The sequence below is a fragment of the Scyliorhinus torazame genome, chromosome 17 (genome assembly GCF_047496885.1).
Source record: "Scyliorhinus torazame isolate Kashiwa2021f chromosome 17, sScyTor2.1, whole genome shotgun sequence".
Lineage (NCBI taxonomy): Eukaryota > Metazoa > Chordata > Chondrichthyes > Carcharhiniformes > Scyliorhinidae > Scyliorhinus > Scyliorhinus torazame.
Window position 1 is genome coordinate 111,570,187 of NC_092723.1, and position 14,052 is coordinate 111,584,238.

General features: G+C 48.8%; 1 protein-coding gene across 1 annotated transcript in view; it reads right to left on the minus strand.

The window, feature by feature from the left end:
* LOC140393469 (uncharacterized) overlaps positions 1 to 14,052 on the minus strand; it is a 470,641-nt gene that overhangs the window by 340,653 nt on the left and 115,936 nt on the right. The window contains exons 68-71 of the mRNA XM_072479798.1: positions 9,134 to 9,219; positions 8,423 to 8,552; positions 1,470 to 1,660; positions 816 to 903 (exon numbers count right to left, since the gene is read on the minus strand). Of these exons, the coding sequence (XP_072335899.1) occupies positions 816 to 903; positions 1,470 to 1,660; positions 8,423 to 8,552; positions 9,134 to 9,219 (495 nt within the window). The remainder of the gene's footprint in view (positions 1 to 815; positions 904 to 1,469; positions 1,661 to 8,422; positions 8,553 to 9,133; positions 9,220 to 14,052) is intronic.

Sequence of the window (14,052 nt, forward strand, 5' to 3'; positions counted from 1 at the left end):
ATGTTCTAAAACATTCTTCTATGGTGAAAATGGTTTTTTAAAATTTAGAGCACCCAATTCATTTTTCCAATTAAGGGACAATTTAACTTGGCCAATCCACCTACCCTGCACATCTTTGGGCTGTGGGCCGAAACCCACGCAAACACGCCAGGAATGTGCAAACTCCACACGGACAGTGACCCAGAGCGAGGCTCAAACCTGGGACCTCGGTGCCGTGAGACTGCAGTGCTACCCACTGTGCCACCGTGCTGCCCCTATGATGAAAATCTTTGCCAAAACACATTAGTGCCAAAGCAAATGAGCAGTGGCTGCAAGATGATGGGAATGTTGACATATCAGCACAAAGTTTTGAATTGAAGCTTCCAGTGCTAAGGATATAAGAAAAAGCACATAACCAAACATAAAGGCAGCTCTCCGAGCATTCCAAACAACTGCTGCAGGTTCTAATGAAATGTAAAATGATGAGAAACCGAGGCATATTTACTACCAATTCTGGATCCCCAAACACAAGGTTCAAACAAAGTATCTAACCAGGTGACAGTTCAGTCACAAACTGTCCAAAATCAGTGCACACGTTAACAAAGTTCACCACACATGTCATAGTGGTTTCAAACAGAATTAATTTCTATGTATGAGCCAATATTCTGATTCATTAAAAATTGAAAATATTATTTCCTCACTTAGGATTTCAATCATTTTGAGTTTCTTAAGAAAATGCTCTCACTGAAGATTCTATTCTACTCTTGTCAAAAAAATTGGTTGGGTGATTTACAAATTCAGCTATCTAAATTGATTTTTCATCAGATACAGCATACCTTTGTGACTTTACTCCATGTGTAGGTCAAAGTCAAGGGCAGATTTCCAAGATCTTGTATTGTAGATGATGACCATGATGAAGGATCGCTACAGGCAAAGAAGAAACTCTTGAGTTAAGGAACACATTACTGATATTGCTTTGCAGGATAGTAATCACTAGATACGACGGCAACTGAAATATTTCCTATTCAATGCGATCAACCTTTATCAATTAGTCTGCAACTAACCCCCAACTTGAGGAGCCGAAGGAAGTCCCACTGGTCGAAAGCTTTAGGAAGCATAGGTTCATGGTCACCTATGCTTCCAAAGCCTGCACACACTTTCCTTTGCTGCAACATGCCAGGTTTGCAACTCAACTCCATTTATATCCCAATCCACCTGCTTTTATTTGGGTGTGCATGTGGATTGTTGCAAAGACAGTGGTATAAATCTTCCAATCCACTCTGGCAAGGGAATCACCGTGGCGGGACGGAGATTTCATGGACATACAAAAGATCCCTTGAATATAGTTGGGAACCTCCAGTCCCGGGATGAGGGACTGGAAAACCCCACCAAGAATCAACATTCAAATTAGAAATTCATAACATTACAAGCATAAAAGTAAGCAACTCAGGTTCAAATTGTATGGAATTCTGTGAACATTGAACACTCACCCATATTTGCTGACTCTACTATTTAGTCGAGCTTCAATGGCTCTCTTCTGATCCTCACTGTACGAGTTGCAGGTCTTCAATGCATCCAAAATGGAAATATCAGATGCTGTGATGATGTATCCGTCGAGGTCACATACCAATCTACCCAGGATTGTCACACTCTCCTTTGTCAGATTCCTGCTGGAAATTCCCTGAGTATTGGCAAAATGAGCAATATTAATTCAGCAGTAGAATATGTTTACTGTTCTTTTGTGTACGGAAGGCTGAACCTCCACAATACATCACCAAGTAGCAGATTGGATTATGTTGTGTTCATTGCCTCAAGACTAACTGACAGCTTTCCAGTACAAGGCACAAAGCTGAAATTCTGGAAATAAATATTTTGGTGCCTGCCAGTTTTAAGATAACATCAGATGCAACAGGAGCTAAGCAAAGTCAATGAAGCAAGCTTTAGAAATCTATTAATACCGTCTGGGTCACTCAAAGAATGGGTCCGTTTCAAGCGGCATTTCAATACTTTAAAAAACAATTAGAAAGGTTATATTTTTATCATGACAGTGATGTTCATTTGGAAGCAGTTTACTGTATCTGTGGCTGGTAAGAGATATCGGCGCTGGTTACCCTTCAATATCTTAAACTGGCAAGTTCTTGTGTGCACAGAGTAATCTGTTGCACGCTCCAATGCGGCTACAGAGTAGATTGCACACCTGCATGGCTTTCCACAGTGTTTGCAAGGAAGTAAGCTTTCATTTTATTTTTTCCATTCATATATGCCACATTTGCAGACATTCGCCTTCAAGAGTCCTTGAATCTTAACTCAGCCTACCTCGCAGGCAGTATAAATCACAAAATACTTCAACACTGTGGTAACTTGACCAGAAAAAATTAGTCGAAATGCAGTGTGAAAGTTAATCTTCTTTAAAATATATCAATAGCAAAGTTTAAAATGCAGTGTGGACTCAAAAATGGGTGCAACTAGTTAAACATCGAAATAACAGTAAATGAATAGAATTAGAACTAACGGCGGTTAAATACAAATATACAGAGGTAACAACAATTAATATCGGCACAGCATTTACGGACGATATCACTAATGGATTAAAATAAGAAGATGCATATTATTAACATTTTACCCCCCTAAAATTTTAATCCTCCTTAAAGACTGAAATGTGATGATATGCATAAGCAATCATGTAAATAGTAATGTATACGACCTCCAACCAGCAGGCAGCAGTAGAGAACAATCACGTGACACTGTTACCTCAGGGAGTCTGGAGATAGTCGTCGTAATGGATAGTCATATTTGATAATCTTAGATAATTTATAATAGTTAGTAGTTTTTGATCATTTTTATCTAACCCAGGTAATTGTTAAAAAATAAACATTTAACGAGTCAAGAAGTAGGCGTTCTCTAGGGCACGATTCCTACTGTCCAAGCACCAGAACGTAACAGGGGAGCAGGATAAGCCTTGAAGACATAAAATGGTATCAGGACTGGCTTTGAAGATCTAACAAGATACCAGGGTTGGTTTTGAAGATCCAAAAGACAAAGATAACAGTGAAGAAATATAATTTCTCCTAACCACGTAGAGCACTGGAAAATCTCACCCAATGCACAACTAGGCATCGAAGTCCAGGATGGAAGTTCAGAAGACGCCACACCAGCTTCGAGTCACTGGTAAGGAGATGCAAATTGACGCACTTTTAAACAGCAATTCACACTCTACATAGCAGCTCAGGATCTTCAGGCACAGCCTAATGAATGTGGAATTGTTGCGCACTATAGCAGGTCCACAGGCGATAGAAATCTTTAACACCTTCGTATTCAATAATGAAGCTGATAAAAAAAACTTTGATGAAGTTGTGAAAAAGTTTGATCGATCATCGGAAAAAAATGAAACGTTCGAGCAGTATATTTTTCGCATGCGTACACAGCAGGCAGGTGAATCAGCTTCTCAACAGACTTGAGGTTAAACGCGCAGACATGTAATTTTGCAACTTTGCAAGCATCGATGATCACGTTCAAATCATGTTTGGGATTAGTAATGACAAAGTTCGGGAGAGATTGTCGAGGGAGAATGAATCCAGCTCGACGATGCTATTGAGCGAGTTGGAGCGCCATGATGCCTCCGATGTTGCCCGCCGGATCTTCCGCATACAATGAGACCCTGTGTACGACCCCCTCCCCAACTGGTTCAATCCCTCTTCAGGGATTGCACTAAGCGCCATTGCCAACGACTCTATCGGCAAGGCAAAGAGCAATGGGGAGAACGGATACGCCTACCTCTTCCCACAATGCAGCCCAAAGTACCCCACTTACTAGGTTCCTCTGCAAGCTCGCAACCGGCACCTTATATAACAGCCAGGCCCAATCTACAAACCCCTGCCCGAACCCAAACCGCCCCAGCACCTCCAACAAAAATGCCCATTCCACTCGATCAATCGCCTTCTCCGCGTTACTCGCTACCACTACCTCCACCTCCTGCCTCCCCGAATGCATTGTAATTACATTGAGTAGCCTTCTCACATTCGCCAACAGCTGCCTCCCCTTCACAAAACCCATTTAGTCTTCGCCTTTCACTCCCGACACACAGTCCTCAATTCGCAACACCAACACCTTCGCCAACAACTTGGTGTCCACGTTTAACAGTGAAAACTCTACCGGGAACCCGTCCGGCCCCAGGGCCCTCCCTGCCTCTATCATCCCCATAATCTCCATCACCTCCTTCAGCCCAATTGGGGCCGCCAGGCCCTGAAACAGCCCCTCCTCCATTTTGGGGAACTCCAACCCATCAAGGAACTGTCACATCCCCTCCTCCCTGGCACGGGACTCTTATAAAACGCTTCAAACATCCCATTCACCCCCTCCGGGTCCATCACCACCTTGTCTTCATCATCCCTGACTTTGTTAATCTCCCTCGCCATCTCCTGCATTCTCAACTGATGGGCCACCATCCTGCTCGCCTTTTCCCCATGCTCATACACTGCCCCTCTGACCCTCCAGAGCTGCCCCATTGCCTTCCCATTTGAAACTAGCCAAACTCCATCTGGAGCCTCTGCCTCTCCCTCAACAGTCTCGCCTCGAGTGTTTCATGTCCATCGTCAAAATCCCGTCCACCAGTTTTGCTCTCTCCTCCCACTCCATCTTCTCCAATGCGCCCAAATTGATATGAACACCCCCCTGACTACCGCCTTGAGTGCCTCCCACAGCGTGCCGGCCATGACCTCTCCCAGTCTTGTTCAGCTCCACGTATTCACGAATGGCTGCCTCCACACACCTCCTCATCGCCGCTTAAAACCGTATTCAACATCCACTGCGGGCGCTTTGCACACACCCCTTCCCCCCCACGGGTCACTCGCAAATCCCCCCCCACCCCCCACGGCCCACTCACAAATCCAGCCAGAGTGGTGCGTGGTCAGAAACCGCAATCGGCAAATACTACGAGACGGCCACCCCCACCAACAACGTCTTATCCAACAGGAAAAGTCAATCCTGTGCACGAGATAAATATGAAAACTCCTTCGCCCTCCGCCTCTCAAATCTCCACGCGTCCAACCCCCGCACCCTTGCGCTCCATAAACTCCCTCAGCTCCTTCACCACTGCAAGCACCCTTGACGACTCAGGACCCGATGGGGAATCAACCGATGAAAATCCAAGTCCGCAATGCTCCCTGACATCATCCCAATTTGGGGCATAGTCATTTACCAGAAGCGCCGGCATCCCTTCTGGTTCTCCTGCATCATTCCCATTTCAGCAACCAATGAGGCCAATTGCTCTTCGTGCTCCCCCACTGCCTCCTCCACGTTCTGGATCGCCAGGCCCTGGGGCTCCAGCCTCTGCTCCACTTGCGTGAACCCAGGTCTCAGCGGTTCCACCACCTTCACTAGATCTCTCAGGGCCTCCTTCCTCTGTTGCAAGAACTTGTTGTTCAAGTACTCCCCCATCTACTCGGTTGACCACTGACCCTTGTCCTCCACCATCTTTTCCTGTGGTGTACCTCGAAGACTCTCTGCTCCCGCAGCTCTTTCCTTCTTGCACTACTCCTTCTCTGTGGATCCATCCAGAAGCCACACCAGAGGAGTATCACCTTCCCCAGGCACACCTGTACGCTTTACCCTCAAATAGTTTGCCATTCGGGCGGGGAAAAGAAAGAAAAAAATCCATTGTGTGCGATCGCTCACTCCATGGCTGCCACCGGAGGTTCTGCCCAATATTTTTCGAATGTGGCCCGGATCAGTCAGCTGTCATACTTGCATTGGAATCTTTGCCACATTCAGAAGCGGTGCTAGATGAGCAACAGTCCAAACGAGATTATTCTGCCCTCTGTTGAGATACTCAAAGAAGTTTCACTGAACGGCCATCAACTTTCTTCAGTGGATCATGAGCAACCATCAAATCAGAGGCAATTTCATCAGGCTTATTCTGGTTGCTACACTTCTAGTTCGGAATGTCTTGGATCCTTTGTCTCTGCTACAAGTCCTCAGTCTCCCCTGCTGATCTTTGAAAAACGTTCCCCTTGTGTTTGGTGGGTATGTCCTTGCTTGACCATGTTGGCTGTTGTGCAATGTCCAGGTGGGAAGTGCTGGCTGTTCTTTCACTTTGCGGTGTTCGACTATGAAAGCGCATGTCAATTGGTTTGTCTCAGTGGATCAGCTTCAATTTCCTGTTCACAGAGTTTGCAAATGTCGGCTCAAATTAGTTCAAGCTCCTCATACTCACCTGCATTTCGGAGCACATTGGTGAACTCATCAATGTCGTTAACTGACTCCTGTCGTGTTAAGCACAGAGATAACACGGGCTGCAACTGGATGCAGCTATAACTGAAATATACTCCAGACCTTGAAGTTAGTTCAATTTGATTTATTGAACCTGTTAGCTCAGTTCTCTGCGAGTTCGACTCTCTGCTCACCTAAGTGTGATTACTCTGTCTGACTGAACCAGACTAGCTCTTAGCCACGTGCTGGAGGACTTATGTGATATATACACCTGACTCACTCTGTAGATCTCCCCAGTGGAAAGAGACAGAGTGTGAGTGCCTCGTGCCTTTTATAGAGGGAAACCACCCCCCCAGTATTCTGCCTGCTGATTGGTTATGTCCTGTTCTCTGTGTTCATTAGCTGCCTGTCTGTATCTCATTATGTGCATGTCTGCATATCATGACAACTCCAGTTTCACGAAAGCACATCCAAAGACACTGTCGGTGTGATCACAGATCATTCTCTTTCTTTTCAAGTTGTTCACGTGTTTGGAAGATCGTGCTTCCTCCATTCCTCTCAGTCCCTTCCTGCTCAGTTCACATATAGTGGAAGAAATAAGTCTGCATTCATCTCAGTCATCAGTCACTTCAAATATTTTACTTGCAGCTTCTTTCTTGACTTGATGCAGTGCACCCGCCTGCATGCCGCAATTGGCTTTCTGAATATCTTTTGCATTATTGGCAGCCATTTCCATGCCCTGAGAAATTTAGAGATCTTTCTTGAAACTAAGTGTGGATTTTCTCATAAAAATGCTGCTGAATGCTGACTTTGTTAATGCTACAAACTAATCTAGCTTGAAGCATGTCTTCCTAAACTGCCCAAATTTACAATGTTAAGAAAGCTGCAATTCAGCAACAAAGTTAGCTGCAGACTCTACTATCCTCCAACACACACAACACACATTTTCTCACACTCCGAGATACCCTTGGATCCCTACTCTGAGGCCCGCACTGGATCATTTGCGGTCTGAGGGCCCTGCTGTATGGTCCTCCACAATAACTGCAGTGCTGGAAGGCCCTCCGGCCTCCTATGCCAGCGAGAAACGGCCCCCACTCCGAGGCCTGCGCTGGACAAACCTCCACTCCAAGGCTCACTCTGGACCCCCACGCTGTGGTGTCCACTCTGAGATCCGCTCCAAGGCCTTCTCTCCCTTTCACTCCGCTGTCCACACCCATCTAATCAGAGGCTAACTTCTCCAGACACCAGCAGATGTGCAGCAATTTCTAAATGCCACACACCACCTAAGACCGCCGGTACCGCGGACTGCAGTTTGAGAACCCCGGCACTAACCAATGCACTCATGATCAGAACTCAAAGCTGAATACTGACGAATTTGAAAGCTTTACTGAACAGAATGATGAAAGATCAGCAATCAAATAGAATGGGCATCTGTGAAGTGAGTTGTCAAGAGATTTATTGTGACCATCATTATTCTTTCAGCTCCACTCAAGTGCTGGTTTTAATAAATACGCGAGGAGTCAGACGAGCAATACAAAGAAGACATTTATTTAAAATACATACTATTTATAAAGGGGCCCAGTTAGACTTTGCCAGGTTGTCTCACTCTCTCGGTCTGTTACTATCTGGCTGACCTTATATACACATGGTAATGGCCCCATAGTTAGCAAGGAAGCTCATACTTGAGCCACACGGGGAAAACAATCAAGCCAGCTCTGTGTACTTCATGTAGGTTATTAAACTGGTTCTTGAAGGACTACTCTCACCAATCACTCTCCACGGCGGAATCATAGAATTTACAGTGCAGAAGGAGGCTATTCGGCCCATCGAGTCTGCACCGGCTCTTGGAAAGAGCCCCTGCCCAAGCCCACACCTCCACCCTATCCCCATAAACCAGGAACTCCACCCAACACTAAGGGCAATTTATCATGGCCAATCCACCTACCCTGCACACCTTTGGACTGTGGGAGGAAACCGGAGCACCCGGAGGAAACCCACGCACACACGGGGAGAATGTGCAGACTTCGCACAGACAGTGACCCAAGCCAGGATCGAACCTGGGACACTGGAGCTGTGAAGCAATTGTGCTAACCACTATGCTACCGTGCTGCCCAAATGTTGAAACATTCCTCATTACCTGACATTGCCACAATGTGAAACTGACTTTCATCAGTACCAGCAAGAATGCTGACTAAATTAATGCTTAGCTTGGACCGATTCACTATTTTATCCTTACCAAACAGATCCTGGCATCGTTTAACAGATTTTGTCTTCTTGCTGACCCTTTTCGTAAGACATTGATGTTTGACTTTCCAACAGATTTGAAGAATTCTCGGCAGTTGGAGGATCTCCTGAACTGTGCAGAGCTGCAAAGGGAAACAGGAGCTATGTTCAGATTACATGAAGGAGAATGAACAGCTCAATTGGTGATTTCTCAAAGATATCCATTTTCAGATACTTGCATACACTCAGTGCAAGATCTCAGACTCTTCCTTCCCCTAAAGTTGGACACTGAGGACCATAAAACTGCCTTTACAGTCTCTCATTTTGTAATGTTAATTTATGGATTACATTTACCTCAAAACTGGCAAATATTTAAATTAAAACCTATGCTGTTGAGTCAAATTCAAAATAATTGCAATTGTTTTTCCTCCTGGTTCATTCAAAAAGTTGTGTATCAGACAATGTTCAAAAGACTCAGTGAATTCATAATTCTACAAACCTCCAGGACTTGACGAAACTTCATGCTGTTGATAAGTGGTCTACAGCTTTGACTAATGAGTTCAACTCATCATATTTTCCGATGTCACGCCATAAGGAAACAATTTTACTTTTGATCAATGTGACCCAGATACTTCCCTATCGCCTTTGCACAAATGGAGATCACCATCATCAAAACTTTGTTCAACAACACAATGGAGGAGAATTACAAGGAAATATAACATACTTTAGGAACAGCAGAACGTCCACAGGAAAGGTCTCTATGGCCAATGAAGTTCCATTAGCATGCAGTCTAGCAGACATGCAGCTCAGCTGAAAAAAAAGTTGTAAATACAATGTTGAGAACACAACAACCTGCATTCACTAATATCATAGAACATAGAACATACAGTGCAGAAGGAGGCCATTCAGCCCATCGAGTCTGCACCGACCCACTTAAGCCCTCACTACCACCCTTATCCTCGTAACCCAATAACCCCTCCTAACCTTTTTGGACACTAAGGTCAATTTATCATGGCCAATCCATCTAACCTGCACGTCTTTGGACTGTGGGAGGAAAGCGGAGCACCCGGAGGAAACCCACGCAGACACGGGGAGAACGTGCAGACTCCGCACAGACAGTGACCCAGTGGGGAATTGAACCTGGGACCCTGGAGCTGTGAAGCCACAGTGCTATCCACGTGTGCTACCGTGCTGCCCGTGCATGACTGCAAGTGTGGACTGCAAGCTGAATGCACATGGCCGCACTACTATTGGTATGTTAATAAAAGGAATTCTGGTGAAGGGACTACTGCCTCCATGGACTTATTACAGCTAACAATATTCAGTACTTCTTGTTGTGTTTTGTTTTGCTAGAAGTTGGTTAGATGCCAGCTTTCTCGGAGGTTGATGCTATAAAGTGTGTCCAATCAGTTATTTGGTCAAGGGGATCATGTCTGCTTTATTATCTATGGCTATTGTTCTGACATTGCACGGTAGACTTAATAAATTGGTACTCCTAGCAATAATAGTTTGGACTTGGAGAAATTACATGAATCGGATTCTGGAGGTGTTGATTCGAACACAACTTTCCACATCTGAGAATTACTTTGCATAACTTTTTACATGAATATATTCTGGGCGGGATTCTCCGTCCATTGGACACACGGCATTCGTTCCCCAATGGGACCAGGAATTGGGCGCCGGGGCAAAATTGTGATTGGCGCCTGAACGCCATGATTCAAGACCCGCTAGCGACATGGAAGAGTTCCTCACCGCATGCCAGCATGAGCATGTAAACAAATTGAACGAGTTGTAATGACCCATTTGCATCTCTTTAGAGGGCCTGCCGCATTATGCTTCGTCCTCACGATTCCCCTGGTTCCCACGGCCGGGAATCACGTGGGTGAGGTTCACTTGTGGTTTCTACAATTGTGAACCTGCCATGGTGGATCTAACCGTGGTCCAAGCGGGAAATCGTTGCCCATTGACCCATCGCGAGGTCCGGCACATCAGGACTACAATGGTAGGGACTTCCGGTTGTGGCTATGCGGAGCTAAGCCGCACGTTCGGCAGCTCCCCCTTGGAACGGACTTTTGGGCTCTTTTCAGGGCCCCCAACGTAATTTTTTCAACATTTCCCGGTGTGGGAAGAAGACTGCAACATTCCCCCGACAGTGTATGGCTTGGACCAGGAGCGGGGCGACTAAAAAAGTGGTGGTGAAGCCAAAGAAAGTGCGAGGGAAGAAGAGCAAGAAGGCGGCGGGCGGGGACCAGGCAGCGTGGATGCAGTGGGCGCAGGAGCAGCAGGAGGTTATCCAGCGCTGCATCAGGGAGCTCAAGGCGGACCTGCTGGAGCTGATGTAGGCTTCTATTGATAAGCTGCTGGAGACCCAGACGGCCCACGGGGTGGCGATCCGCAAGGTCCGACACAAGATCTCAGTTAACGAGGACGAGATCTTGGGCCTTGCGGTAAAGGTGGAGGCGCACGAGGCGCTCCACAAGAAATGGCAGGAACGGTTCGACAAGATGGAGAATCGGTCGAGGCAGAAGAATCTGCGGATACTGGGCCTCCCGGAGGGGCTGGAGGGGTCGGACGTGGGGGTCTATGTGGTCACCATGTTAAACTCGCTGATGGGAGCGGGGTCCTTCCAGGGGCCCCTGGAGCTGGAAGGGGCCCATAGAGTGCTAACGAGCCGCCGCAGGCGATGCTGGTGCGGTTTCATCGGTTCGTCGATCGGGAGTGCGTACTCAGGTGGGCCAAGAAAGAGAGGAGCAGCAGGTGGGAGAACGCGGAGGTTTGAATATATCAGGACTGGAGCGCGGAGGTGGAGAAGAAGAGGGCCGGGTACAATCGGGCGAAGGCGGTGCTGCACAGAAAGGGGGTGAAGTTTGGCATGCTGCAGCCGGCACGTCTGTGGGTCACCTACAATTATTTTTAGCCCCCAGAAGAGGCGTGGGCCTTTGTTCAGGCCGAGAAGCTGGACACAAACTGAGGGTCGGGATGGGGGGTCGGGTGTGGAGATTGTTGTTGTGTTACATTTTGAGGGGGGGGTTCTTTGTTCTTGTTTATTTTTGGTTCGGTGTGGGTGGTTAGGGTGGGTTGGGCACTGTTTTGGTTGGGTCTGTCGGGTGGGCTCTTGGAGGGGGGCAAATAAACGGAGTAGGGGGTGGATGGCCGGTAGGGAGGATGGGGCCCCGCGGGGGAGGGTGTGGCCCGAGTCGGGGGTGAGGGGACTGGGCCTGTTAAAGGAGCTGCGCCAGAGGAGGTGGGGCCGGGCAGGTGGAAAGCCCGGGTTTTTCCCGCGCTGAAGGCTGGAGGAGGTGGGGCCGGGGAGCGCAGGTTTTTTCCCGCGCTTGGGATGGAAGGGGGAGGCGAAGAGCCTGCGGGTGGGTAATGGAGGGCGAGGGGAAGTCCCACAATGGGAGGAGTCGAAGGAGAGGCGGGAGCGGCCGGGGTCAGCAGGAGACAGCTGACTTGCGGGAGTGCAATGGGGGGAGCAATGCAGCTGGGAGAGGTCCTAGCTGGGGGAGGGGGTGGGGGGTGGAGGGGAGGGAGAGGGGGGAACCGGGTTGCTGCTGGTATGGTCAAGGGGGAGCTGGAGCGAGTAGAGGGTGTTGCGACGGGGGCCTCCCCATTCTTATCCCGAAGGCCTTCTTTAGGCGGGTCAACAGGATCATAACGGGGGTTTGTGTGGGCGCGAGGGACTCAGAGTGTGAGAATGGTCTTTCTGGAGTGGAGTAGGGATGGGGGGGGGGGCTGGCGCTGCCCAACCTCTGTGGGTACTACTGGGCCGCCAATGCGGGGATGGTGCGCAAGTGGGTGATGGAGGGGAAGGGGGCTGCATGGAAGAGGCTGGAGACGGCGTCTTGTGAGGGTACGAGTCTGGAGGCGCTGGTAACGGCGCCGCTGCCGCTCCCTCCAATGAGGTATACCATGAGCCCGATGGTGGCGGCCACCCTCAGAATTTGGGGCAATGGAGCCGGCACAGGGGGGAAGTGGGGGCCTCGGTGTGGACCCTGATACGGGGGAACCACCGGTTTGTCCCAGGGAGAATAGATGGAGGGTTTGCGGGGTGGCACAGAGCAGGGATAAGAACGTTGGGGGACCTGTTTGTGGATGGGAAGTTCGCGAGCCTGGGTGAGCTGGAGGAGAAGTATGGGATCCCCCCGGGAAACACCTTTAGATATCTACAGGGAAGGGCATTTGCCAGGCGGCAAGTGGTGGAATTCCCGCTGCTGCCGCCACGCACGGTACAGGACAGGGTGCTCTCGGTGGTGTAGGTTGGAGAGGGGAAGATCTTGGCAACGTACCAGGTGATGCAGGAGGAGGAGGAGGCCTTGGTTGAGGAGCTGAAAGATAAGTGGGAGGAGGAGTTGGGGGAGGAGATCGAAGAGTGGACGTGGGCAGATGCCCTAGGGAGGGTGAACTCTTCCACTTTGTGCGTGAGGCTCAGCCTCATACAGTTTAAGATGCTGCACAGGGCACACATGACCGGGACAAGGATGAGCCGGTTTTTTTGGGGTGAGGACAGGTGTGTTAGGTGCTCAGGGAACCCAGCAAACCACACCCATATGTTCTGGGCATGCCCAGCGCTGGAGGAATTTTGGAAGGGCGTAGCGAGGACGGTGTCGAGGGTGGTAGGATCCAGGGTCAAACCGGGCTGGGGGCTCGCAATATTTGGGGTTGCAGAGAAGCCGGGAGTGCAGGAGGCGAAAGAGGCCAGTATTCTGGCCTTTGCGGCCCTGATAGCCCGGCGAAGGATTCTTCTTCAGTGGAAAGATGCGAGGCCCCAAGCGTGGAATCCTGGATCAACGATATGGCGGGGTTTATTAAATTGGAGAGGATGAAATTTGCCTTAAGGGGATCGGTGCAAGGGTTTTTCAGGCGGTGGGAACAGTTCTTAGACTTCCTGGCAGAACAGTAGACAATGGTCAGCAGCAGCCCGTGGGGGAGGGGGGTTGTGGGTTCTGTGTTATTTTTGTTTGGCGAGACTGGGGGATCTGAGGGGGTGTATATATTTGCTATGTGTTTCGGTGGGTGTTAATTTATTATTTATGTATAGGTGGGAGGTCGGCACTGGGTTGTTTTGTTTTGTATTTAATTCTATTGGGTTCCTTTTACATTTTGTTGTTGATATTTTGTGAAAACTTTAATAAAAATTATTTTTAGAAAAAAAGGACTACAATGGTAGAGACCATGCCAGCCAATTGAGGCTCAAACGCCCTCATTCCCCATCCCCCCAACCACCGCCTACCCCCAAAGTACACCATGACCTGCCCCGCCTGCTCCAAGGGACGCCTGTGATTGGTAGAACCCCACAGGGGCTCGTGTGAGGGAGACCCCCCCCCCCCCCCCCCCACAGGGACCGTGTGATAGGGAGACTCCACCCACAGGGGCCCCTATGATAGGTGGACTCCCTACAAGAATGCCACAATTGGGGCCTCCTCACATATAACCTGTAATAGGGGGACACTGCACAGGCACGCCTGTAATAGGGGGACCCCGGAGTCCCCCTATAATAGGGGGATCATCCCACATGTCCCCCTGTAATTGGGAAATCCCCTCCAGAGGTACCCTTGTAATAGGGGGACTCCCCCACAGGAACCCCTGTAATAGCGGTCATCGCACAGGTATCCCTGGAATTGGGGGGGAACCCCACGGTGG